General features: G+C 41.4%; 2 protein-coding genes across 11 annotated transcripts; both read left to right on the forward strand.

Moving 5' to 3' along the window:
- The first annotated feature begins 3,559 nt into the window (after positions 1-3,559).
- On the forward strand, positions 3,560-13,935 carry LOC115119327 (zinc finger protein with KRAB and SCAN domains 1-like). Of its 6 annotated transcripts, XR_010459661.1 has the most exons (6): positions 3,560-4,027; positions 4,120-4,223; positions 4,329-4,392; positions 4,575-6,589; positions 9,564-9,652; positions 11,890-11,975. XR_010459661.1 is itself a non-coding variant. In XM_065003695.1 (5 exons), exons 2-5 carry the CDS (start codon positions 11,494-11,496, stop codon positions 13,395-13,397), a joined length of 1,536 nt encoding a protein of 511 aa, XP_064859767.1. In that variant the 5' UTR covers positions 5,665-6,589; positions 9,564-11,493; the 3' UTR covers positions 13,398-13,935. The 6 variants fall into 6 exon arrangements, 3 of the variants coding, with proteins under 3 accessions (XP_064859768.1, XP_064859767.1, XP_064859769.1); XR_010459662.1 differs by lacking the exon at positions 9,564-9,652 and having other exon boundaries at positions 11,890-11,977; XR_010459660.1 differs by lacking the exon at positions 11,890-11,975 and having other exon boundaries at positions 9,564-11,188.
- Positions 13,936-17,839: 3,904 nt separating this feature from the next.
- LOC115126965 (zinc finger and SCAN domain-containing protein 5B-like) lies at positions 17,840-25,708 on the forward strand. Of its 5 annotated transcripts, none has more exons than XM_065003699.1 (7): positions 17,840-18,282; positions 18,395-18,498; positions 18,915-18,978; positions 19,141-20,904; positions 21,208-21,252; positions 23,911-25,037; positions 25,225-25,708. In XM_065003699.1, the coding sequence occupies exons 1-4, from the start codon at positions 17,949-17,951 to the stop codon at positions 20,202-20,204; spliced, it is 1,566 nt and encodes a 521-aa protein (XP_064859771.1). In that variant the 5' UTR covers positions 17,840-17,948; the 3' UTR covers positions 20,205-20,904; positions 21,208-21,252; positions 23,911-25,037; positions 25,225-25,708. The 5 variants fall into 5 exon arrangements, with proteins under 5 accessions (XP_064859771.1, XP_064859772.1, XP_064859773.1 ...); XM_065003700.1 differs by having other exon boundaries at positions 23,911-24,055; positions 24,413-25,708; XM_065003701.1 differs by having other exon boundaries at positions 23,911-24,055.
- Positions 25,709-26,977: the final 1,269 nt, after the last annotated feature.

A 26,977-nucleotide genomic window follows, 5' to 3' on the forward strand; every position in this document is an offset into this window, starting at 1 on the left:
TAGGTGTGTCCAAACTTTTGACTAGTACATTTACATTACATTTAAGTCATTTAGCAGACGCTCTTATCCAGAGCGACTTACAAATTGGTGTGTTCACCTTATGACATCCAGTGGAACAGCCACTTTACAATAGTGCATCTAAATCTTTTAAGGGGGTGAGAAGGATTACTTTATCCTATCCTAGGTATTCCTTAAAGAGGTGGGGTTTCAGGTGTCTCCGGAAGGTGGTGATTGACTCCGCTGTCCTGGCGTCGTGAGGGAGTTTGTTCCACCATTGGGGGGCCAGAGCTAGTACTGTATATACTTTTTAAAACTATAACCAATAAAATGTTTCATAAATGAACATGGGTTTGGATGAGAACTATAGGAATACAGAGGTAGATATTCAAAACAGTCTGGCACCTTGGCCAATTAAGCTACAAGACCAAACTTTAAAACATTCGGGCTATCCTACCCTTAAAAATCTTTAAAACTGATAGACTATAACTACCATTTGCATAAAATTATCTGTAAAAGTAACTATTGAACTGTTCCAAGTTAGAGACACCAAACCAATTTTCACATGTTGAGGCCATCCTAACTAAAAAAAATATTTAAAACATTTAAAAACTAACTACAAATGTGCATAAATTAGCATTTCCATAAAAGCGTACAGCTGTTGTCGGGGTTTAGAGTGACGAAAAGTAGTTAGCTAACAGCTCTCTTGTCTCGTCATTGAGCAGCCCAAATGTAGCTGTTACTATGGGTACTCACACATGCAGAGGAGAGCATGGGGCAGTGCAGGAAGCAAGGGACAAACCGAGATTAGCTACTGATACTAATGGAGGAAGTTACTGTGTTTCTTATTTTGTGTTGAGAAATCGGGCTACGGTAGGGTAGGTCCTGAGCGTCACCAGCATGGGTAGGGCTCGGCCTAAAATGTCATGCCCCTGCTTTTCTTTTCATTCAAATAGTTCAACTACCACTAAAATACTTTAAAAATGATGTCATCACTAGATGGACCATCATATTTCCCTCCCCAAATAATAGCCTAAATGTTTCTAATTCCTTATGAGTTCCTCCCTTCCACCACAACAGAAAGTCTTCATATTCAGAAAGCATTTTCTATCTCACTTTGAACAACAGACCTATGAATACTCTGTACTGTTTGATCATTACATCATCATTAAACTAAAATCAAACTTTATTGACATTTTTACCAAATGCATCTATTTATCTGAAACCCCCAGCATGGATTGAGTTGCTTTGCTTTCCTACGAGTGTTGTCTACATAATCCAGCCTTTTATTTCCATCGTCTGACAGATCTATGTCTTTCTTCTTTCAGTTTTCACACTCAACTGTAGTTTAGACATTGTGATCTTACTGCCATACAATCCAAAGCAATAAGGTTGATATAGTAGTCTGTCAAAGTAATCAGACCAATTGTTTTACCTAATATAACTTGACTACAGTGCATTCAGAAAGTATTCAGACCCCTTCCCTTTTTCCACATTGTTACGTTACAACCTTATTCTAAAATGGATTAAATTATTATTTTTTCAATCTACACACTACACTATAATGACAAAGTGAAAACAGGATTTTAGAAATGTATAAAACATTTTAAAAAATACCTTATTTACATAAGTAATCAGACCCGTTGCTATGAGACTAGAAATTGAGCTCAGTTGCACCCTGTTTCCATAGATCCTCGAGATCTTTCTTTAACTTGATTGTAGTCCACCTGTGGTAAATTCAATTGATTGGACATGATTTGGAAAGGCACACACCTGTCCATAAGGTCCCACAGTTCACAGTGCATGTCAGAGCAAAAACCAAGCAATGAGGTTGAAGGAATTGTGTCGAGGCACAGATCTGGGGAAAGGTACCAAAAAAATGTCTGCAGCACTGTGAAGGTCCACAAGAACACAGTGACCCCCATCATACTTAAATTGAAATAGTTTAGAACCACCGAGACTCTTCTTCTTGGTCGCCCGGCAAAACTGTGCAATCGGGGGAGAAGGGCCTTGGTCAGGGAGGTGACCAAGAGCCGGATGGGCACTCTAACAGAGCTCTAGAGTTCCTCTGTGGAGATGGGAGTACCTTCCAGAAGGACAACCATCTCTGCAGCACTCCACCAATCAGGTCTTTAGGCTACAGTGGACAGACATAAGCCACTTCTCAGTAAAATGCACATGATAGCACCTAAAGTCTCTTAGACCATGAGAAACAAGATTATCTGGTCTGATGAAACCAAGATTGAACTCTTTGTCCTGAATGCCAAGTGTCACGTCTGGAGGAAACCTGGCACCCTCCCTACGGTGAAGCATGGTGGTGGCAGCATCATGCTTTGGGGAAGTTTTTCAGTGGCAGAGACTGTGAGACTAGTCTGGATCGAGGGAAAGCTGAATGGAGCAAAGCACAGAGAGGTCCTTGATGAAAACCGGCTCCAGAGCGCTCAGGACCTCAGACTGAGGGTGAAGGTTCAGCTTCCAACAGGACAATGACTCTAAGCACACAGCCAAGACAACGCAGGAGTGGCTATAGGAGCAGTCTCTGAATGTCCTTGAGTGGCCCAGCCAGAGCCCGGACTTGAACCCGATCGATCTCTGAAGAGACTTGAAAATAGCTGTGCAGTGACGCTCCCCATCCAACCTGACAGAGCTTGAGAGGATCTGCAGAGAAGAATGGGAGAAACTCTCCAAATACAGGTGTGCCAAGCTTGTAGCGTCAAACCCAAGAAGACTTGAGGCTGTAATCACTGCCATAGGTGCTTCAATAAAGTACTGAGTGATGGTCTGAATACTTATGTAAATGTCATATTTCAGTTTTATTCTTTTTTTTTTTTGCAACATTTTCTAAAAACCTGTTTTTTCTTTGTCATTATGGGGTATTGTGTGTAGATTGAGGGGGGCAGGGGACTATTTAATCCATTGTAGAATAAGGCTGTAAAGTAACAGAATGTGATAAAAGTCAAGGGGTCTGAATACTTTCCGAATGCGCTATTTAAAGTAAATGCTTTGCTTTAAATAGTAAAGTAAAACTGGTTCAACTTCTTCCACTTTAAGGAGCTAAAGCAAGCCCCAGAACTTTACTTCATGTAAAGTTACCATCTAGTTAGTAATTTCTTTATACAGATTTGTAATTTATTAAAAAAAAAAAAATATATATATATATATATATATAGTCAGATTTTTATTTCTACTGTTACATTGTTCAGAATTAGAATGCATTCTCAGTGCGGTGCTTCAGTTAGTTTGGAGACTACTAACCCTTAGCTTTCTCTCTTGATTGACTTATTTTTAACTGAAGGAATACATGTATTCCTTTTAAATTCAGGTTGTATGCTGAGTCTATATTTTTTTACTTTAACTTATTAGTAAAATTGTTGAAGGACGACGTGTGCTTGTTATATTTTTATTCACTTAGTTCAAAATTTTTAACAATTTGATTCCTTTTAATAGCAGCAACAATATGATACAGCAGCAGGTGGCAATGTTGGAAGTTTGAACTAAGGTAAATCGTGTGTGTGTGTGTGTGTGTGTGTAACCAACCTTTATTTTGAAAAGCAAACTTTTTTTATTTTGAAGAACGATCCAGGAAGTAGCAGAACAAAAACAACTACAATTGTCTTCAATGCTCTATGGTGTGAACTGTGTAGTCTGAAGACGTTGACTTTACACTGCAATGCAAATTACTATAACATAAGTGTTTAACATAAACATAGTGCTAAGGACATGTCCGATACTGTCGCATTTCATGCTCAGCTAGCCTCCATCGTCGAGGTATTGGCGAATGCAGCCGTTGCCGAAATCTGCAAACTTGTAGATGACGGCCATGCTGCTTTACGTTTGGAAATTTCCCATAGCCAGAAAGAAATTGAGAACTTGCGGAGGAAGCTGGTTTTGACAAAATGTCAGACTTCTCGACGGAGCGCAGAGAGATTTGGAGCCCTGCGACGCACAGTTCACAGGCACGTGGACACTAATCATGTTGCCCGGGGAAGAGGGAGCTTTGTAGTGAAGTCGACAGGCAGACTTGGATATTGTAGGTTTTTTACCTTATTTAAACACTTTTTAAAAAATGGTTGGTAATGTAGAATCTATAACGTTTACGAGGGTTTCTCTTGTTTGGTGCAGTGAAGAATCGTTTTGACGACATTGAAGAGGGCAACTTCATGCAGGATGTCACTACCTGGAAAGACGCAGGACGCACAGCGACAGACCATAATGGGGGCATGCAGGTCAGTTGTCATAGACATGGTCAAATGTATTATTGTTTAATCATATTTCAAGTGCTGTTGTGGATATGTTATTAATTAAAGGTTTCTGATGAATACAAAACACAGATGGCAGATATGCAAGAGGAAACTTGTGTCAAAATGGAGAACCTTGACACCAGTACAATAGAAGGTATGTGTTGTTGTTGAAACTAATCCAACCCTATGCAATTTACATGTTAAGTAAATTTGTCGATGTTTATTTCAGTATTTTATTAACTTCTTGGTCATAACTCATAACTAATAAGTAAGGCAAAGAAGAATCCGTCTCCACTACAGGAAGCTGATGCTCTGCTTTACATTGACCCATTTCAGAGATTGTCCAACCAGTCAGTGAGTGCAGTGAGAAGATCATTGTGGCAGAACCAGGTTCTTCATCATCTACTGAACCCACAGACCTTCTGGACCAGCAGGGCAACAGACACAGAGCTCCAGACACCTCACTCAATATAGAACCTGACAACCAGACGTTCCAGCATCCAGCGTCACAATACAACAGAACAAGACAGGACCATCAGGTTGCTGAGGGTGTGACCTGGGAAACTGACCATCAACCCATAGAATACAGCCTGTCCCAATGGACAGAGAACCAAGAGACTGACAACCCAACTGTGAATGCTCCTCACAATGCAGGGCCAGACTCCAAGAGGCTGTCTGGACATCCAGAGAGGAGAGGGGTGCCTGGTAACTCTGGGGTCAGCATGTCTGCTTCAGGCTCTCTGGACTGGCTGCCTGATGTGGTGATGGTGGACTCAGTTCCCATTAAAGTGGAGGCAGATATGAGTTCAGAATGGAGCATAACTGGCCAAGAGGTGACATCTGGAGAGGTTTGTTCAGACAGCAGGCAGCTTGTGAACAACAGAGGAAGAGGGGGAATGGAGTTTGGACAGACAACATGTCCCCCTGACACTCAACATGTAGAGCAAGAGACAACTGTAGGACCAAGGTCCAAGTTTCCAGATATCAATGGACTGTCCAACCGAAACAGCTTTTCATCCCCAAGGGTTACTCTCCAACAGGTTCCCCAAAGAGGGAAGCCAGCCCCCTTCCCAAATTTCAACAGAGGCTCCACTTCTTCATCGAAAGGCATAGAAAAGCAGCCGCAACAGCTGACGTCTCACTCCAGCAAGAGATATCTCCGGTGCAGCCTCTGCGGGAAGCCCTTCCCCCAGGCGTACCTAAGCAGGCACATGCGGGTCCATACGGGGGAGAAACCGTATGGCTGCAGCCACTGCCCCAAGCGCTTCTCCCACAGCCACCAGCTAAAGAGGCATGAGAGGGTGCACACCGGAGAGAAACCATTTCAATGTGTCTACTGTGGGAAGTGCTTCACTCAGTCCTGTCACATGAAGAAGCACCTCCTCGTCCACACTGGCGGCAGGCCACAGGACGTTGGGCTGCCCTGAGTGTTCCAGGCTATAGTTCAGACTAGATACAGATCTAGGATCAGCTTCCTCTCCCACAATCTTAACCTTGACCATTAGTGGATTTTTTGTATTCTTTAAACTGACCCAACATCAGCATCTAAGGGCAACTTCACACTACTCCTCCCAGTGTAATGATAGGCAGGGCCTGGAGTTTGTCCTCACCAGGTGACCAGGCCAGGGAAAAACTCCTGGCCCTAGTTGTAAATGGAATGTCTCAACACTACTGTGGTTTATATATGAATACTGGGTCCATGTGTTTTTCACTTTGAATGGTTTCCTCATTGGACGCTTCCCTCTGTGTGTAGTGGTCGTGTGTTCAGGTCAACTGGCTTGATGCTTGGTCCAACGTGGATTGATCATGTATAAGTTATTACAGGTGAAGATCTTAAATGTATTTTAGTCAGTTAGCAGACGCTCTTATCCATAGCAACTTACAAGAGCATTTAGGGTTAAGTGCTGTGCTCGAGGGCACGTTGACAGATTTTTCAGCTTGTCGGCTAGGTGAGTCCAACCTGCGGCCTTTCAGTTATTGGCTCAACACTCTTAACCGCTTGGCTACATCCTTATGAATTTGTATTTGTGCAGTGGGGAACCAAAGTACAATAATTAAGACTACATTTCCATTAACCTGTCAATAAGACAGATTCCCTATCAGACTGATAGACTGTAACGATGTAGATAGATTTTATATCATTGTGAACAGATTTCCGGAAGCACTGGACAGGTGCCTGGGCGAGCAAGGCCTGTTGGTGGTTGAGAGTTTGTTGCTCGTCTCTGTTCGTACTTGGACGCAGGGATGAGGAGGAGGAAGGCGCAGGGTTCCCAGACGCCAGCACACTCCTTGCCCTGGAAACGAACCTGGCGACCCAGCAGTTACAAGGAGAGAGAGTGCTGACTGGAATGGTAAGCTGCCAACGGTTGTCGTTTATACAGGGTTTAACATGGTTGGATTTGTAGAGTTCGATAAAGCCGTATTGATACCCCTCTACCCTTCCCATCATATTCTGCCTAGGAAAACACTTTTCTATTCACCGTTGCTGAGATATTTAGTCCCATAATTAGAATCCATAGAATGGTCCTTTGGACGATGGATTTTTGGGATATATTTGACATATGTATCCTAAAGCGTAATTAATTGAAGTTTGATTATTTATGACATTTTGGCCTGACCCAGTATTACTTTCTAAGACTCCACGCTTCAGTTGTAGGTGCTACAAAGCAACATTTAGTGTCATATACAACTTTACCACTTGCTCTGTATTTTGATTGCAATAACACATTTCTTGCATTCATTTATGAATATTTATAAATGAATATTAAAAGTATGTTTGTTTTTTTATTAGGCATTAAAAAAATTTTTTTACAAACATAATGTACAATTCAATTCAAAGTTCTGCTAGCTTTAAAGTTATGGCTTCTTTTACTGAAATACTTTGGCATAGTTAACAATGTAACCAATCACAGCCCTCCTTTGTTCCTAGGCCGTCATTGAAAATAAGAATTTGTTCTTAACTGACTTGCCTAGTTAAATAAAGGTCAAATTAAAAAAAACATTTTTTTTAAAGTGTCATTGCACATCCTGCAAATCAACAGCAGAGGTGACTATTTTGAATCCATTTTCACATTCACTCTGTTGGTAATGCTTAAAAATGTGTTTATTACTCTAAAAGTAGCAGAGATTCCACTCTGTATCTTTGATATGCCCATAGTGTATTATGTCCAATAATATATTGAAAAATTTGCCAAAACAAAAGTGGGATCTTTTCACTTCATGTTGATATTTTTCTATATTCCGAAATATATGTAAGAAATGTTATTGAAATCAAAATACATATGACAGAGCAAGCAATTTAGCTTCATATGACACCATGTATTGGCATGTAGCACCTACAGATGAAACAATATGGAGTCTTACAGGAGTCCTGGGTAATGTCAAATTCGAACTATAGTTAGTTATTTCTAAATCATGCTTTTAGACACTGTTAAATATATATATATATATATATCCTAGGCAAAAAAAGAAATGTCCTCTCACTGTCAACTGCTTTTACAGCAATCTTAACATGTATAAATATTTGTATGAACATAACAAGATTCAACAACTGAGACATAAACGGAACATGTTCCACAGACATGTGACTAACAGAAATGGAATAATGTGTCCCTGAACAAAGGGGGGTGAAAATCAAAAGCAACAGTCAGTATCTGGTGTGGCCACCAGCTGCATGAACTACTGCAGTGCATCTCCTCATGGACTGCACCCGATTTGCTAGTTCTTGCTGTGCGATGTTACCCACTCTTCCACCAAGGCACCTGCAAGTTCCTGGACAATTCTGGGGGGGGGAATGGCCCTAGCCCTCACCCTCCGATCCAACAGGTCACAGACATGCTCAATGGCTCTTTGCTGGCCATGGCAGAACACTGACATTCGTGTCCTGCATAAAATCATGCACAGAACGAACGAGAAGTATGGCTGGTGGCATTGTCATGCTGGAGGGTCATGTCAGGATGAGCCTGCAGGAAGGGTACCACATGAGGGAGGAGGATGTCTTCCCTGTAACGCACAGCGTTGAGATGGCCTGCAATGACAACAAGCTCAATCCGATGATGCTGTGACACACCGCCCCAGACCATGACGAACCCTCCACCTCCAAATCGATACCGCTCCAGAGTACAGGCCTCGGTGTAACGCTCATTCCTTCAACGATAAATGCGGATTCCGACCATGACCCCATGTCAGACAAAACCGCGACTCGTCAGCGAAGAGCACTTTTTGCCAGTCCTGTCTGGTCCAGCGACGATGGGTTTGTGCCCATAGGCAACGTTGTTGCCGGTGATGTCTGGTGAAGACCTGCCTTACAACAGGCCTACAAGCCCTAAGACCAGCCTCTCTCAGCTTATTGCGAACAGTCTGAGCACTGATAGAGGGATTGTGCGTTCCTGGTTTAACTCTGGCAGTTGTTGTTGCCATCCTGTACCTGTCCCACAGGTGTGATGTTCAGATGTACCGATCCTGTGCAGGTGTTGTTACACGTGATCTGCCACTGCGAGGACGATCAGCTGTCCATCCTGTTTCCCTGTAGAGCTGTCTTAGGCTTCTCACAGTACGGACATTGCAATTTATTGCCCTGGCCACATCTGCAGTCCTCATGCCTCCTTGCAGCACGCCTAAGGCACGTTCACAAAGTTGAGCAGGGACCCTGGATATCTTTCTTTGGTGTTTTTCAGAGTCAGTAGAAATGCCTCTTTTTAGTATCTTAAGTTTTCATAACTGTGACCTTAATTGTCTACCGTCTGTAAGCTGGTAGTGTCTTAACGACCGTTCCACAGGTGCATGTTCATTAATTGTTTATAGTTCATTGAACAAGCATGGGAAACGGTGTTTAAACCCTTTACAATGAAGATCTATGAAGTTATTTGGATTTTTATGAATTATCTTTGAAAGACAGGGTCCTGAAAAAGGGATGTTTCTTTTATTGCTGAGTTATTTATATATCTCAATAAACAATCCTGTTGTGTGTGGAGGGGAAGTGAGGCAACTGGAACCTGTTTCTGGTCTGCCGAACCTTCAATACAATGCTGACAAATTATGTTTTCAGGAAGTACTCCACAGGGAAGGTTAGTATGCTTTGAGGACAGTTTCATGAACCATGTTTCCCAAAAAAATCTTTCCAGATAAAGGAACGTCTTGAATCTCATTCTGTGATTGGTTGTTACAGTCTTGCAAACATCATTGTATGTCAACACTGTGTGCAAACACCTCAAAAAGGGTCTGTGTCCCATAGACCTAAGATTCTTTACTTGTGCATTCATATTCTATGTATTCCATTCTGGTTTGTCTGACAATCTTTTGTCCTGTTATGTGTTTCTTTTCCAGAGATCTGATCCTGAACCCAAGTAGTTAGTGAAAGGAGAATCCAGCACATTGTGGTTACAGGTCACTGTGAAGGACAACATGTTATTTAGGTGTTTAGCTATTACTCAAGACTATCAGAAATCCCTTTGGCTATTTATATACAGTACCAGTCAAATGTTTGGACACACCTACTCATTCCCAAGTGGGCTCCAGAGTGACACAGCGGTCTTAGGCACTGTGTCTCAGTGCTAGAGGTGTCACTACAGACTCTGGTTCGATTCCAGGCTGTGTCACAACCGGCCGTGATTGGGAGTCCCATAGGGCTGCTCACAATTGGCCCAGCGTATTCTGGGTAAGGGTTTGGCCGGGGTAGGCTGTCATTGTAAATAAGAATTTGTTTTTACCTGACTTGCCTAGTTAAATAAAGGTTCAAAAAAATACTTTGAAAGTTTCTTCAAGTGCAGTCGCAAAAACCATCAAGCGCTATGATGAAACTGGCTCTCATGAGGACCACGACAGGAAAGGAAGACCCAGAGTTACCTCTGCTGCAGAGGATAAATTCATTAGAGTTCACTGCACCTCAGATTGCAGCCCAGAATAAATGCTTCAGAGTTCGAAACATCTCAACATCAACTGTTCAGAGGAGACTGAATCAGGCCTTCATGGTCGATTTGCTGAAAAGAAGCCACTACTAAAAGACACCAATGAGAAGAAGAGACTTTGCTTGGGCCAAGAAACATGAGCAATGGACATGACTGGGGGGAAGTCTGTGCTTTGCTCTGATGAGTCCAAATGTGAGATTTTTTGTGAGATTCAGAGTAGGTGAACGGATGATCGCCGCATGTGTGGTTCCAACTGTGAAGCATGGAGAAGGAAGTGTGATGGTGTGGGGGTGCTTTGCTGGTGACACTGTCTGTGATTTATTTAGAATTCAAGGCACACTTAACCAGCATGGCTACCACAGCATTCTGCAGCGATATGCCAGTCCCAATAAGTGCAAACGAGATGGGATATCATTTGTTTTTCAACAGAACAATGACCCAACACACCTCCAGGCTGTGTAAAGGCTATTTGACGAAGAAGGATAGTGATAGAGTGCTGCATCAGATGACCTGGCCTCCACAACTCAATTGAGATGGTTTGGGATGAGTGCCCAGCATATGTGGGAACTCCTTCAAGACGGTTGGAAAAGCATTCCTCATGAAGCTGGTTAAGAGAATGCCGAAGAGTGTGCAAAGCTGTCAAAGCAAAGGGTGGCTACTTTTAAGAATGTAAAATCTAAAATATATTTTGATTTGTTTAACACTTTTTTGGTTACTACATGATTCCATATGTGTTATTTCATAGTTTTGATGTCTTCACTATTATTCTACAATGTAGAAAATAGTGAAAATAAAGAAAACCCCTGGAATGAGTAGATGGGTCCAAACTATTGACTGGTACTGTATTCTGTATTACATTTCAAATATATATTTTTCTACTGTTACATTGTTTAGAATTAGAGTGCATTCTCATTGTGTGCTTCAGTTAACCCGTAGCCTACTCTTTGATTTACTAAGTTTTACTAACTTGTTCGTTTTAGGTTGTATGCCAATTCTGTTTTTTGTGTAGAACTAAATAGTAAAATAATCATTTTTGGAGGACAACGTGTGTGTTTGATTAAATTCACTACTTCAATGAAAGTCAAAGAAGGCTGATTTTAAAAAATATAATATTCCTTTCAGGAGCAGCTACAATATGATACAGCAACCGGTAGCAATGTTGGAACCAACATACGTCGTGTGTAATCAACCTTTATTTTGAAAAACGATCCAGGAAGTAGGTGACATCTTGTTTCCGGAACAAGAAGAGTTGTGTGAAGAAGCGTACAGTTTATGTTGGAAAAGTCTTAAGACGTTGACTGAACAATGCAAATTATTATAACATAAGCGTTTAACATAGAGCCAAGAAGATGTCCGATACTGTAGCCTTTCATGCTCAGCTAGCCTCCATCATTGAGGTTTTGGCAAATGCAGCCGTTGCCGAAATCTGCAAACTTGTAGATGACGGCCATGCTGCCTTACGGTTGGAAATTTCCCAGAGTCAGAAAGAAATCGACAACCTGCGGAGGAAGCTGCTTTTGACAAAATTCCAGAATTCTCGACGGAACGCAGATAAATTGGGAGTCCTGCGACGCACAGTTCACAGACGCGTGGACACCGATAATTTTACCCGGGCAAGAGAGAACTTCGTAGAAAAGCCAACAGACAGACTTGGATATTGTAGGTTTTAAACTTATTTCAAAACGTTAAAATGAATGGGTCATGTGAAATATATGACGTTTGAGCGTTGTTCTTTTCTGGTGCAGTGCAGAATTGTTTTGCCGACAGTGAAGGGAGCAACTTTACGCAGAATGTAGCCAACTGGAGAGACTCTGGGCGTACAGCAACAGACCGGGATTGGGGTATGCAGGTCAGTTGTCATAGACATGGTCAAATGTATTTTATTTTCCCATATTTCTAATGGCGTTGGGAATATTTTTATAATAAAATGTTCCTGATGAATACAAAACACAGATGGCAGATATGCAGGAGGCACCTCTTATCAAAATGGAGAACCATGGCACCAGCAGAACAGAAGGTATTTTTGTTAAACTTATCTAATCTATGCACTTTACACTTTGTTGCTTGACCGATCCTTCAATGTTTATTGCAGTATTTGATTAACTTCTTAGTCATAACCCATAACTAAAAAGGCAAAGAAGAATCAGTCTCCACTACAGGAAGCTGATGCTGTGCTTTACTTTTCCCCATTTCAGAGATTGTCCAACCAGTCAGTGAGAGCAGTGAGAAGATCATTGTGGCAGAACCAGGTTCTTCATCATCTACTGAACCCACAGACCTTCTGGACCAGCAGGGCAACCGAGAAAAAGCTCCAGACACCTCACTCAATATAGAACCTGAAAACCAGACGTTCCAGCATCCAGCGTCACAATACAACAGAACAAGACAGGACCATCAGGTTGCTGAGGGTGTGACCTGGGAAACTGACCATCAACCCATAGAATACAGCCTGTCCCAATGGACAGAGAACCAAGAGACTGACAACTCCAAAAGGCTGTCTGAACATCCAGGGAGGAGAGGGGCGCCTGGTAACTCTGGGGTCTGCATGTCTGCTTCAGGCTCTCTGGATTGGCTGCCTGATGTGGTGATGGTGGACTCAGTTCCCATTAAAGTGGAGGCAGATATGAGTTCAGAATGGAGCATAACTGGCCAAGAGACGACATCTGGAGAGGTCTGTTCAGAAAGCAGGCAACTTGTGGACAACAGAGGAAGAGGGGGAATGGAGTCTGGACAGACAAAGTGTCCCCCTGACACTCAACATGCAGAGCAAGGGACAACTGTAGGATCAAGGTCCAAGATGTCAGATTTCAATGGACTGTCCACACGAAACAGATTTTCATCCCCAAGGGTTACTCTCCACCAGGTTCCCCAAAGAGGGAAGCCAGCCCACTTCCCGAATTTCAACAGAGGCTCCACTTCATCACCGAAAGGCATAGAAAAGCAGCCACAACAGCTGACGTCTCACTCGCCCAAGGGGCAACTCCGGTGCAGCCTCTGTGGAAAGCCCTTCCACCAGCCGGCGCACCTGCGGAGTCATATGCGGGTCCATACGGGGGAGAAACCGTACGGCTGCAGCCACTGCACCAAGCGCTTCTCCCACAGCCACCAGCTGAAGATGCATGAGAGGGTGCACACCGGAGAGAAACCATTTCAATGTGTCTACTGCGGGAAGTCCTTCACCCAGTCCGGCAACATGAAGAAGCATCTCCTTGTCCACACTGGTGGCAGGCCACAGGATATTGGGCTGCCCTGAGTGTTCCAGGGTGAAGTGTCTCCTTGGTACAGATCTAGGATCAGCTTCCTCTCCCACAATCTTAACCTTTACCATTAGTAGAAAGAAATGCTAAACTGACCCAACATCAGTGTCTAGGGGCAATTTAACACTACTCTACCAGGCGTAATGAAATGCAGGGCCAGTAGTTTTTCCTCAGAATGTGACCAGACCGGGGGAAAACTCCTGGTCCTAGTTGTAAGGGCTCCACACTCGTGGATTTTCATATGAAAACTGAGTCGATGTGTTTTTAACAGTTTGATTGGTTTCCACATTGAACAGTTCCGGTGTGTAGTGGTAGTTTTTTCAGTTTACTGGCTTGATGCTTGGTCCAGAGTGGCTAGATAATGTATAAGTTATGAAGAAGACTCGGTCCCGAGCTAGCCTGATGACTCTCACTAAATTATTCAGCTGCTCTGTCGTTCACGACATACTTTAGTCTGAGACTGCTATCATTGAAGTTGTTTGTGGTGATAAGGGGCACTATGGGTGTTGTACAAAATAAAGTCATTGGTAATTGCATCGTCTCTAACCAATTAAAAATGTCCATGCCAATGACGAATTTTAGAAACATATCTTTAATCACACATTTTCTGACTCTGGCCCAACCCAATCGGTTTCTGGACCAATCAGATGGCCCTGAATGTGTTCGCATTCAGTGAAAGATCTGTGAGGTACTCCGATCTGGACTCATTGCTCTCAAGAACCTGACGTCCGAGGGAGTGGCGTAGGGTTTGGCCAGAGCAAAGAGTCTTGGGAGCCAAGAAAACCCTGAGCCCCAGTAGTATCTGAAAGTAGAATCCAGTACATTGTGGTTACAGCTTCCTGTGAATGACGACATAAACCATTATATGCTTGCTGTATGATTGCTGCACTGCATACACCCCTATTACCAATGTAATTATTAGTGTGGTTTGCTAAGCGCGAGACCACACTTTAAATTTGTCATACTTTATATTATTATTATTATTTGGAAGGCTACTTCTCTGACACCGTTTAAGCTAGAAACGCCATTCAAACTTTAAACGTGCAGAGCGGTCAGGACCAATGTGCTTGCATACAACTTTATATAGCTTTTGTACTTTTTAAACTATTAAGCTTTTTGTCCCTTATTTACTTCCATAGTTTTTATTCAACGTTCTAAAGGTTCTATTGTGACATCAACTCCCAGACTTCCAACATCCATTCATGGTGAATAATACAACTTTTGACACAAATCTGCAACTTTGACCACATTTCCAGCACTTTAAATAAAAACCTAGAGTGTATGACATTGAGGTCTACTTCTCTGGTATTTAAATCTGGAATCGGAACATAATTATCTACTACCAATAAAAAGTTACAGCGGTTTGTCTGAGTTTAGAGTGACGAAAAGCAGCTAACTGAAGTCAGATGTCTCGTCGTTGAAATGCCCAAACGAAGCCATTGCCATGGATACCAATGCATTTCAATGGCAAGAAAGTGCCATGTACTAGAATGGTAACCTTTTTTTAAATTTTATAATCTACATTTACAGTAGCTCCTCTTTAACCATTTAAATGATCAACTCCAAACCAACATTGATATGTTCAGACTATTCTAAAATCTAAATTTAGATTGCTTGTCAAAAGATTTGATACTATATATACACGTACAATTGGTAGAAATAAACATGGGGTTTGAATGAGAACCATAGGAATACAGAGGTAGCTATTCAAAATGGTCTTTCTACATGACCAACTTTAAAACATTAAGGCTATCCTAACTTCACTCTTTATAAGATCTTTATCAACTACAGATCTGCATAAAATAACTGCACCGTTCAACCTAGGGACACCAAACCAGCTTTCACATGTTCAGGCTATTCTAAATTCAAATTATTGAACTCTTATCAACTACAAATATATAAATTAGCACATCAATCAAAAGTTACAGCTCTTTGTCGGAGTTTAGTGACCAAAAGTAGCTAACGTCAGCTTTCATGTCTCATCATTGAGCCGCCTATGGAGCCAATGCTATAGATACTCAGGCAGAGGAGCGCATGGTGCAGCGCAGGAAGCAAGGGACAGACCGAGATCAGCTATTGATACTAACAGGAAGTTACTGTGTTGAGCAATCGGGCCCTGGTAGGGCCTGAACGTCACCGGCATGGGTAGGGCTCGGCCTAAAATGTAATGTATTTCTGCTTTTCTTTTCATTCAAACTTCTGAACACTTTCCCAATAGGTTAGACAGAAACTTAGTGTATGATGTCGTCCTCTATGTCACTGCTATTCAAGCTGAAATGATCACTGTTAGCCTAAATAGTTTCTTTATTAGATACAACTACAGCTAGCTATCAGTAGTTCTACATACAAACCTATTATACATAGTTCAACTACCACTAAAATACATTTAAAGATCTGTCAACACTAGCTGTGTCATATTTCCCTCCCCAAATAATAGCCTAAATGTTTCTAATTCCTTTTGAGTTTCTCCCTTCCACCACAACAGCAAGTCTTCATATTCAGAAAGGAAAAAAGTTGCAGAACCATGATTTATTTTCTCTCGTTTCAACAAGACTGCATTATACAACAGATCACAACCAGAAACAAGCATGTTAGCAAAGCTTGAATGAATGAATGGATATGCAGCAGGGAAAACGACAGGGCATCTGGCTAAAGATGCACGGCATATTGCCAACAAGACAAGTCCAAAATAATATTTGAGTTTCTGACTTTGAACAGCAGACTTGTGAGTTTTCTACAATTTGTTGTACTGTTTGATCATTGTTTCATCATTCAACAAAAATCGAACTTGATTTACACGATGTTTTACAAAAGGAAATCATGCATTTATTTATCTGAAACCCGAGCATGGATGATTGAGTTGCTTTGCTTTCCTTCGAGTGTTGTCCACATGATCCAGACTTTTGTTACCATCATCTGACAGAAGATAACTTCCTTTCTTCTTCCAGTTTTCACTCAACTACTGTAGTTTAGACATTTTTGTGATCTAACTGCCCCACAATCCAAAGAAGTAAGGTTTATATAGTAGTCTATCAAAGTAATCAGACCAATTTGTTTTACTACATTTTAATTGATTGTACTATTTGCTTTAAATAGTCAAGTGAAACTTGAGCTTCCACTACCACAAAAATACTTTAAAAGCTAAAGCAAGCCCCACAACATTACTTCATGTGAAGTTACCATCTAGTGAAGTGTTTTTGTATTTAGTGTCATTTATTGTAAAATCAAATCTCCTAAATGTTATTTACACTGAAAAAATTATATGAATGCAACCATTTATAATATTTTACTGAGTTACAGTTCATATAACTGCATTTATTCACCGTCAACTGAAATAAATGCTTTAGGACCTAATCTATGGATTTCACAGCTGGGAATACAGATATGCATTTGTGGGTAACATACCTTTAAAAAAAGGAAAAATTGTGCTTATGGAACATTTCTGGGATCTTTTATTTCAGATCATTTTACATTTACATTTAAGTCATTTAGCAGACGCTCTTATCCAGAGCGACTTACAAATTGGTGCGTTCACCTTAAGACATCCAGTGGAACAGCCACTTTACAATAGTGCATCTAAATCTTTTAAGGGGGGTGAGAAGGATTACTTTATCCTATCCTAGGTATTCCTTAAAGAGGTGGGGTTTCAGGTGTCTCCGGAAGGTGGTGATTGACTCCGCTGTCCTGGCGTCGTGAGGGAGTTTGTTCCACCATTGGGGGGCCAGAGCAGCGAACAGTTTTGACTGGGCTGCGCGGGAACTGTACTTCCTCAGTGGTAGGGAGGCGAGCAGGCCAGAGGTGGATGAACGCAGTGCCCTTGTTTGGGTGTAGGGCCTGATCAGAGCCTGGAGGTACTGAGGTGCCGTTCCCCTCACAGCTCCGTAGGCAAGCACCATGGTCTTGTAGCGGATGCGAGCTTCAACTGGAAGCCAGTGGAGAGAGCGGAGCTCATGAAACATGGGACCAACACTTTACATGTAGCATTTATATTTTTGTTCAGTGTAGTTGTTTACCCATTACTCAGGACTATCTGAAATCATATTGGCTATTTATTCATTCTATATTCAGATATTTAAATATTTCTACTGTTACATTGTTCAGAATTAGAATACATTCTCAGTGCGGTGCTTCAGTTAGTTTGGAGACTACTAACCCTTAGCGTTCTCTCTTGATTGACTTATTTTTAACTGAAGGAATACATTAATTCCTTTTAAATTCAGGTTGTATGCGCATTCTCTATTGTTGTACTTAATCATTATTTTTGGAGGTCAGTATTTTTTTGATTCACTTAATTGACAGTCAATGAAGGCTGATAAAACAACATTTGATTCCTTTCAGTGGCGGATACAATATGATACAGCAGGAGGTGGCAATGTTGGAAGTTTGAACCAACATATATCGTGTGTGTAACCAGCATTTTATTTTGAAAAGCCAACCCTTATTCTAAAAAAAAAGATCCAGGAAGTAGCGTAACAAACGAGATGTGTGTGAAGTTTACGATATATGGTGTGAACTGTGTCGTCTCATGACGTTGACGGAATACTCAAATGCAAATTACTTTAACATCAGTGTTTAACATAAAGGACATGTACGATACCGTCGCCTTTCATGCTCAGCTTGCCTCCATTATCGAGGTTTTGGCAAATGCAGCCGTTGCAGAAATCTGCAAACTTGTAGGTGACGGCCATGCTGCCTTACGTTTGGAAATTTCCCATAGCCAGAAAGAAATCGATAACCTGCGGAGGAAGCTGCTTTTGACAAAATTCCAGAATTCTCGACGAAGCGCAGAAAGATTTGGACCCCTGCGACGTACAGTTCACAGGCGCGTTGACAGCGGTCATATTGTTCGGGGAAGAGGGAGCTTCGTAGGAAAGTCAACAGGTAGAGATGGATATTGTAGTTGTTGTTTTTTTAACCTTATTTAAACACGTGAACAAATAATTGGTAATGTATAACATATAACGGTTATGAAGGATTCTCTTTTCTGGTGCAGTGGAAAATCGTCTTGACGACAGTGATGGAGGCAACTTTATGCAGGATGTCACCAACTGGAGAGACGCAGGACTCACAGGGACAGACCAGGATGGGGGCATGCAGGTCAGTTGACATGGACACAGTCAAATTGATCATTTATGTTTGCATATTTCAAGTGGTGGTGGGATTTTTATTTTACCCATATTTTACCAGGTAAATTGACTGAACACATTTTCATTCACAGCAAGAACCTGGGGAATAGTTACAGGGGAGAGGAGGGGGAATGAATGAACCAATTGTAAACTGGGGCTGATTAGGTGGCCATGATGGTATGAGGGCCAGATTGGGAATTTAGCCAGGATCCCTACTCTAAGATAAGTGCCATGGGATCTTTAGTGACCAAAGAGAGACATGACACCTGTTTAACGGCCCATCCGAAAATGTGTTGGGTGGCGGAATGTCCCTAATCATTTTCTTCTCATATTTAAAATGTTGGGATATTTTTCTAATAAAATGTTCCTGATGTATACAAAACACAGACGGCAGAAATGCAAGAGGCACCTCTTATCAAAATGGAGAACTTTCACACCAGCAGAACAGAAGGTATTTTATTAAATCTATCCAATTTACACTTTGTTGAGTAAAGCCTTTATTGCAGTATTTGATAAACTTCTTAGTCATTATTCATAACTCATAAATAAGGCAAAGAAGAATCAGTCTCCACTACAGGAAGCTGATGCTGTGCTTTACTTTGACCCATTTCAGAGATTGTCCAACCAGTCAGTGAGAGCAGTGAGAAGATCATTGTGGCAGAACCAGGTTCTTCATCATCTACTGAACCCACAGACCTTCTGGACCAGCAGGGCAACAGACACAGAGCTCCAGACACCTCACTCAATATAGAACCTGACAACCAGACGTTCCAGCATCCAGCGTCACAATACAACAGAACAAGACAGGACCATCAGGTTGCTGAGGGTGTGACCTGGGAAACTGACCATCAACCCATAGAATACAGCCTGTCCCAATGGACAGAGAACCAAGAGACTGACAACCCAACTGTGAATGCTCCTCACAATTTAGGGCCAGACTCCAAAAGGCTGTCTGAAGATCCAGAGAGGAGAGGGGTGCCTGGTAACTCTGGGGTCTACATGTCTGATGTGGTGATGGTGGACTCAGTTCCCATTAAAGTGGAGGCAGATATGAGTTCAGAATGGAGCATAACTGGCCAAGAATTGACATCTGGAGAGGTTTGTCCAGATGGCAGACAGCTTGTGGACAACAGAGGAAGAGGGGGAATGGAGTCTGGACAGACAAAGTCTCTCCGTGACGCTCAAAACACAGAGCAAGCGACAACTGTAGGATCAAGGTCCAAGATGCCGGATTTCAATGGACTGTCCACCAAAAACAGCTTTTCATCCCCAAGGATTACTCTCCACCAGGTTCCTCAAAGAAGGAAGCCAGCACCCTTCCTGAATTTCAGAGGCTCCACTTCTTCATTGAAAGTCATAGAAAAGCAGCCACAACAGCTGACGTCTCACTCCACCCAGAGGCAGCTCCGGTGCAGCCTCTGCGGAAAGCTTTTCCACAAGCCGGCGAACCTGCGGAGTCACATGCGGGTCCATACGGGTGAGAAACCGTACGGCTGCAGCCACTGCACCAAGCGCTTCTCCCACAGCCACCAGCTGAAGATGCATGAGAGGGTCCACACCGGAGAGAAACCGTTTCAATGTGTCTACTGTGGGAAGTGCTTCACCCAGTCTGGCCACATGAAGAAGCATCTCCTTGTCCACACTGGTGGCAGGCCACAGGATGTTGGGCTGCCCTAAGGGGAGTTTTTCTACACCACGTGACCAGACCAGGGAAAAACTGGTCTTCCCCCATAGTTCATCTTCCACCCTAGTTGTAAGGGGAATGGCTCCACACTACTGGGGTTTTCATATGAACACTGGGTCCATGTGTTTTTAACAGTTTGCATAGATACCACATTGAACGCTTCCCTCTGTGTGTAGTGGTTGTGTTTTCAGTTCAGCTGGCTTGATACTTGGTCCAGAGTGAACTGATAATGTATATTATTAAAGGTGAAGATTTTAAACATCACATTTGAGTCAGTTAGCAGACACTCTTATACATAGCAACTTACAAGTGCAATAAGAGTTAAGTACATTGCTCAAGGCACATCAACAGATTTTTCAGCTTGGTTTGCTTCGCAATTCGAACCTGTGACTTTTCGGTTACTGACTCAAAGCTCTTAACTGCTAGGCTACCTACTGCTAGGCTACATCCTTATGAATTTGTTACCAATCGTATTCATATCAAACAGCAGTTACGAGTTCAGGAAGCACTGGACAGGTGCCTAGGCGAGCGAGGTCTGTTGGTGGTCGAGAGCTCGTTTTTGTTTTTACTTGGACGAACAGAGCCGGGGAGGAGGAGGAAGGCGCAGGGTTCCCAGATACCAGAACACTCCTGGGTCTGGAAAAGGACCTGGCGACCCAGCAGTTGCAAGGAGAGAGAGTGCTGACTGGAATGGTAAGCTGCCAATGGTTGTGATACAGGGTTTAACATGGTTGGATTTGTAGAGAGTTCAGTAAAGCCGTATTGATCCCCCTCTACCCTTCCCATCACATTCTGCCTAGGAAAACTATTTTCTATTTACAGTTGCAATGAGATTGAGTCCCAGAATTAGAATGAATAGAATTAGAACCCATTCAATTCAATCAGAATGATGGTTTATTCCTTTCCATTCTGACTGTTTTGAGCAGGCTAGACAGGTTAGGATGTGCACCAGCATTGTAGACCCAAGCTACTCACTCACCTCTCATTTATTCCCAGAATCCCCACAGTTATCATGGTCTGGGGAAACTTCATCTCCTGGAGGTAAGTACAGCTCCTGTAGATTTATCTCGCATAGAACAACCAGAAAATCACTTTTCTGCTTTCCTAATATCAGCATTTGAAACCGCTCACTTTGTTTTGGATTCTCCATACATGATTCTACTGAAAATAACGTTTAGATGACCATTCATTTAATACATATACTTATATAAGGATGATTCCTCACAAAACTAGAACACTTAAAAATAAAATTATGAAATGCAATCTGTAGAATGTTCCTTTGGAGGAAGGATAGTTGGGATATATTTGACATTTATCTTAAAGCATAATTGAAAAGTATTTAATTGAAGTTGGAATATTTGTTGCTATGTTGTTGCCTTAGGTCTCTCTTTATGTTGTGTTGTCTCTTGTCGCAATGTTTTTTCTTATATTTATGCGTTATATATATTTAACATTTTTAATCCCAGCCCACGTCCCCGCACGAGGTATTTTGCCTTACGGTCATTGTGAATAAGAATTTGTTCTTAACTGACCTGCCTAGTTAAATAAAATAGTGACATTTTGGCCTTACCAGGCCTCCTTTAAGAGTAAATATTTCAGTTGTAGGTGCTACAAAGCAACGTTTGGTGTCATATTCAACTTTACTGCTTGCTCTGTAATATGAGTAGTATTTTGATTGCAATAACACATTTCTGACATTCTTTTTTACACGCTTCAGCACTCGGCGGTCCTGTTCTGTGAGCTTGTGGGGCCTCCCACTTCGCAGCCGTTGTTGCTCCTAGATGGTTTCCACTTCGCAATAACTGCACTTAAGAGATGAGCAGGGCAGATATGTGATGAACTGACTTGTTGGAAAGGTGCCATTCTATGATGGTGCCACATTCAAAGTCACTGAGCTCTTCAGTAAGGCCATTCTTTTGCAACTGTAGCTATGGAGATTGCATGGCTGTGTGGTCAATTGTATACAAGGTTGTGGCTGAAATAGCCAAATCCAATCATTTGAAGGGGTGACCACATACCTTTTGGGTGTATATATAGTGTATTATTTCCCATGTTTATAGGCAATAGGCTATAAAGGCCTGTGGGAGTTGTGTAATTCAAATAAAACCAGAGAGGAAGAGGCGAATTTGTAAGACAAGAAGACATTGGAAGATGCAGATGACCAAAACAGAGCACGCTTCTGCCTTCTGCTTCTCTCTCGTTCACGCTGGCCTGCCTGTCTCTTCGTTAATGATGCTAGTTAGTGTGTGTTCAGTCTTTGGTCTGTTGCCTGTAGAATATCCTAGCCAATTCATGGCACCGATTTCTACAGTCAGTCTTGCTGACTGGTACGAGGTGGTCTACTCGAACTTTTGGTCTCATGAAATTATAGTAGACTTCCGGTAGCCTGTATCGATTACGCTTTTCAGACATAATGGAATGTGACCCCTTCAAATCCCGTCGGCTACTGCATGTTTGTTTCTCTGTCTGTTAGGGTAGGTATTACACTATGGTTTTTAAAATACCGACACGAAACCTTATCTGGTGATATGAACGGATATTTTATTTGTCTGTTAAGGAATGCCATTATGCCGCTTCTGAAGCAGGACTAAGATCCATCACTATGCAACCAGAACTATCAATCAAATAATTGTTGCCTGCGCGCAGTTCACTCTCCTAAAAAAAAATGACTAACGTTTGTTAAATACCGTAATTTACCGAGACATGTTGTAGAAATAAAACGCATCTAGCTACCATACCATAAAAATTTTTAAATCAGCGATGTTTATTGTTGTCTGGGGAAAAAAATACAGTACATTTTACACCGGAGCAGAATTATACTGGCTGAAAAGGTACAGACCTGATGCGGCACTTTTTTTATTGTCTGAAAAGTTATCTAGCTGCGTTCTACGTCTGTAAAGGGTGGCTGTATATATAACTTAATTTGCTGGCCCTGGCGGTCATACATAGTTAATAGGACCATTATTCTGCATTGTAAATTAACGTGTTATTTTATATATATTTTTCTCATCGTTTTAACGGAAAAACTATATAAAAAATGGCCGTTTAAACATTGAGCAAAATTGTCCAGTTGTCACATCCCTAATTCAAAGTATATATTTTTTGGGGGGTGTTTATTTTTTTACAATTATTGTCAAACGTTCTTTACAGGAGAATCAAAGTTGTGGTAGTTTTACATTTGTCCCATTTTATACAGATAAATTGGCAATGTAACCAATCACAGCCCTCCTTTTACGTCTATCATTGCACATCCTGCAAATCCCTAGCAGAGGGCGACCATTTTGAATCCAATTTCACATTCACGCTCTTGGAAATACTTAAAAATGTCATCATAAAAGCAGCAGAGATCCCACTCTGGATCTTTGGTATGCACCAACAAATGACATAATATCTTGCAGGAGTCCTGTGTAAGCAAAATATCACAAATATTCCAACAATTCCTTTTTTTTATTTTTTAAGATGCATGTCAAATATATGTCAACAATACTTCCTCCAAAGAACCCTTCTATGGATTAAATTGAGTGAAAATAATAATTTTGTGAGGAATCGCCCATAAATGTTTGACATGTAGTCTACCTAGTGACTACCTATCCTCTTTTTATATATAAAACACAACTGCTTTAGGGACCAATGACAAACACTTAATCGATATAGGCAACTAAAACACTGAAAGCATTGAATTGATTCACTTGCTTGCAGCTTCTGGAGTCACTGGTGTGGATCCTCTGGAATGTGTTGCGTGTGGACAGGAAGACAGGCTGCTGGAACCTATCTCTGGTCTGCAGAACCTGACTACACACCATCTTGACAAATAAAAACAATCAGGACATACTCCACAGGGAAGGTTTGTAACCACGATGACATACAGTGCCTTCGGAAGGTATTCAGACCCCTATAGACTTTTTCTACATTTTGTTAGGTTACAACCTTATTCTAAAATGGATTAAATATAAAAATGTCCTCAGCAATCTACACACAATACCTCATAACAAAGCAAAAAACAGGTTTTTACAAATGTTTGCTAATTTAATCAAAATAAATAAGTATTCAGACCCTTTGCTATGAGACTCGAAATTGAGCTCAGGTCCATCTTATTTCCATTGATCATCCTTGATGTTTCTACTACTTGATTGGAGTTCACCTGTGGTAAATTCAATTGATTGGACATGATTTGTAAAGGCACACACCTGTCTATTTAAAGGCCCCACAGTTGACAGTGCATGTCAGAGCAAAAACCAAGCCATGAGGTTGAAGGAATTGTCCGTAGATCTCAGAGACAGGATTGTGTCGAGGCACAGACCTGGGGAAGGGTACCAGAACATTTCTGCAGCATTGAAGGTCCCCAAGAATACAGTGGCCTCGACCATTCTTAAATGGAAGAAGTTTGGAACTACCAAGACTCTCCCTAGAGCAGGCGCCCAGCCAAACCAAATTGCCAGGTCGCAATTGTAAATGAGAACTTGTTCTCAACTTGCCTACCTGGTTAAATAAAGGTGAAATAAATCAATAAATAAAATTAACAAAACTGAGCAATCGGGGGAGAAGGGCCTTGGCCAGGGAGGTGACCAAAAACCCAATGGTCACTCAGACAGAGCTCTACAGTTCCTCTGTGGAGATGGAAGAACCTCTCAGAAGGACAACAATCTCTGCAGCAATCGAACATCTCTGAAGAGACCTGAAAATGTGTGAGTAGCCATGCTCCTCATCCAACCTGACAGAGCTTGAGAGGATTTGCAGAGAAGAATGGGAGAAACTCCCCAAATACAGGTGTGCCAAGCTTCTAACGTCATACCCAAGAAGACTCGAGGATGTAATCGCTGGTGAAGGTATTTCATTTATTCAGAATTTCATGAACCATATGTTTCCGCAAATATCATTATATGTCAAAACTGCACGCAGACACCTCGGTCTGTGTCCCATAGACCTAAGATTCTTTACTTGTGCGTTCATATTCCATGTCTTCCATTCTGGTTTGTGTCTGACAATCTGTTCTGTTCTGTGGTTCTTTTCCAGAGATCAGATCCTGAACCCCAGTCGTTACTGAAAGGAGGAGAAGCCAGTACATTGTGGTTACAGGTTACTGGGAATGACGACATGAACCATTATATGCTCACCACATGCTTGCTGCGCTACCTACACCCATATTACCAATGTTGTTATTATTACACATTTTTATTTTTATTTACAATGTTGTAATTTATTGTAAAAACAAAAGAATGTTTAGCTATTACTCAGGACAATAAGAAATCCCATTAGCTATTTAGTCATTCTATATCCAGATATTTAAATATTTCTACTGTTACATTGGTCAGCGTTAGAATGCATTCTCAGTGTGGTGCTTCGGTTAGTTTTGAGACTACTAACCCGTAGCCTACTATTCAATTGATTTACTTTAAATTGAAGGAATGTATTTATTCCCTTTAAATTCAGGTTGTATACTGATTCTGTATTTTTCTACTTGAACCAAATAGTAAAATAATCATATTTGGAGGACAAAGTGCTTGTTTTAATTAACTTAATTGAAAGTCAAAAGGCTGGTTTTTGTAACATTTGATTCCTTTCAGTCGCTACAATCTGATTGTAGCAGGTAGCGATGTTGGAACTAACATAAGTTGTGTGTAACCAATCTTTATTTTGAAATCTCACCTTTATTTTGAAAAACGATCCACTAAGTAGAAGACATTTTTTGTTTCCGGAACAAAAATAAACAAAAAAGAGAACCTGCGAGAAGCTAGCCACAATAAGGACTAGCCACAATAGTGGAATTTATGGGGTTGTCTTCAAAATAAAAGCTCACATTTGACTGACTTCAAACGGATACAAGTGGATTCCTTGGGTGCGTATGTAAATTCACTCTGGCTATCTACTCTGATTTCAGAGCACTCTCGTTTGAGTATGCCAGAGAACAGAATAACTGAGTTTACTAACACGCAACACTAGTTGAATATGACGGGTGTCAGTAAAGGTTGACAAAAAACATTATTCAATTGTTGCTAGCAGCACTGTTAGTCACTAATGCTCTAGATAACATGAAAACAGCCTAACTAGCTCTGCTCGGGTTAGTAAAATGGTCAGAGTGAGGTGGTTTCTCATTTGTTTCTGGAAGTAGCTAGCAAACTAGCCAACTTTAGCCAGTTTGCTTCTGTGCTTGACTGCAGTTGTGAGGACAGAAACCTTGGATAAACCCTACTCCTCGGCCAGAAAGAAACACTCTGAATTTACAAATGAACGATCTGACAACACTGAATTTGAAAACGGCTCAGAGCGCACTTTGACACACTGGAGGTAATTTACGAATGCACCCATTATTTTGACTAGATAATGCTAAACAAGTTATTATTGAGTCACAACTCTGTATACATTACAATAAAAACAGAATAATAAAACAGGTGTATGAAACTAATTCAGCACACAATAAAATAAACATATAATAGGTTGGAATGTTATATAAATTCAACAAAAGAGAATTGTTATTTTGATAAGAACAAAAAACAGTTAATCCCATTGTGGATGTATTAGACTAGAATTGCATTGGGGGCATACTTATATGCACTGTACAGCCTTACCTATTCATCTTGGGTCCATGAAATGGGTTATCAGCCTACTCAGTGACACCATATTGTGGGACTGAAATGAGCCACATTAAGCTCTAAGTAGGCTAATACCCCATTGCAATATGAACAGTACCTGTCAAGTTTGGACACACCTACTCAGTCAAGGGTTCTTTATTTTTTACTCTTCTCTGAGTTGTAGAATAATAGTGAAG

Source organism: Oncorhynchus nerka, linkage group LG18, assembly GCF_034236695.1.
Source record: "Oncorhynchus nerka isolate Pitt River linkage group LG18, Oner_Uvic_2.0, whole genome shotgun sequence".
In the NCBI taxonomy this organism is placed as follows: Eukaryota; Metazoa; Chordata; class Actinopteri; order Salmoniformes; family Salmonidae; genus Oncorhynchus; species Oncorhynchus nerka.

Bases quoted from the DNA above. Each gene is read 5' to 3' on its own strand.
- LOC115119327 (XM_065003696.1), top strand. From the start codon at position 3,718: ATGTCCGATACTGTCGCATTTCATGCTCAGCTAGCCTCCATCGTCGAG. The intron at 4,028-4,119 runs GTAGGTTTTTTA...TGTTTGGTGCAG, and splicing joins GACAGGCAGACTTGGATATT to TGAAGAATCGTTTTGACGAC. The intron at 4,224-4,328 runs GTCAGTTGTCAT...TACAAAACACAG, and splicing joins ACCATAATGGGGGCATGCAG to ATGGCAGATATGCAAGAGGA.
- LOC115126965 (XM_065003698.1), top strand. From the start codon at position 17,949: ATGCAAATTACTTTAACATCAGTGTTTAACATAAAGGACATGTACGAT. The intron at 18,283-18,394 runs GTAGAGATGGAT...TTTCTGGTGCAG, and splicing joins CTTCGTAGGAAAGTCAACAG to TGGAAAATCGTCTTGACGAC. The intron at 18,499-18,914 runs GTCAGTTGACAT...TACAAAACACAG, and splicing joins ACCAGGATGGGGGCATGCAG to ACGGCAGAAATGCAAGAGGC.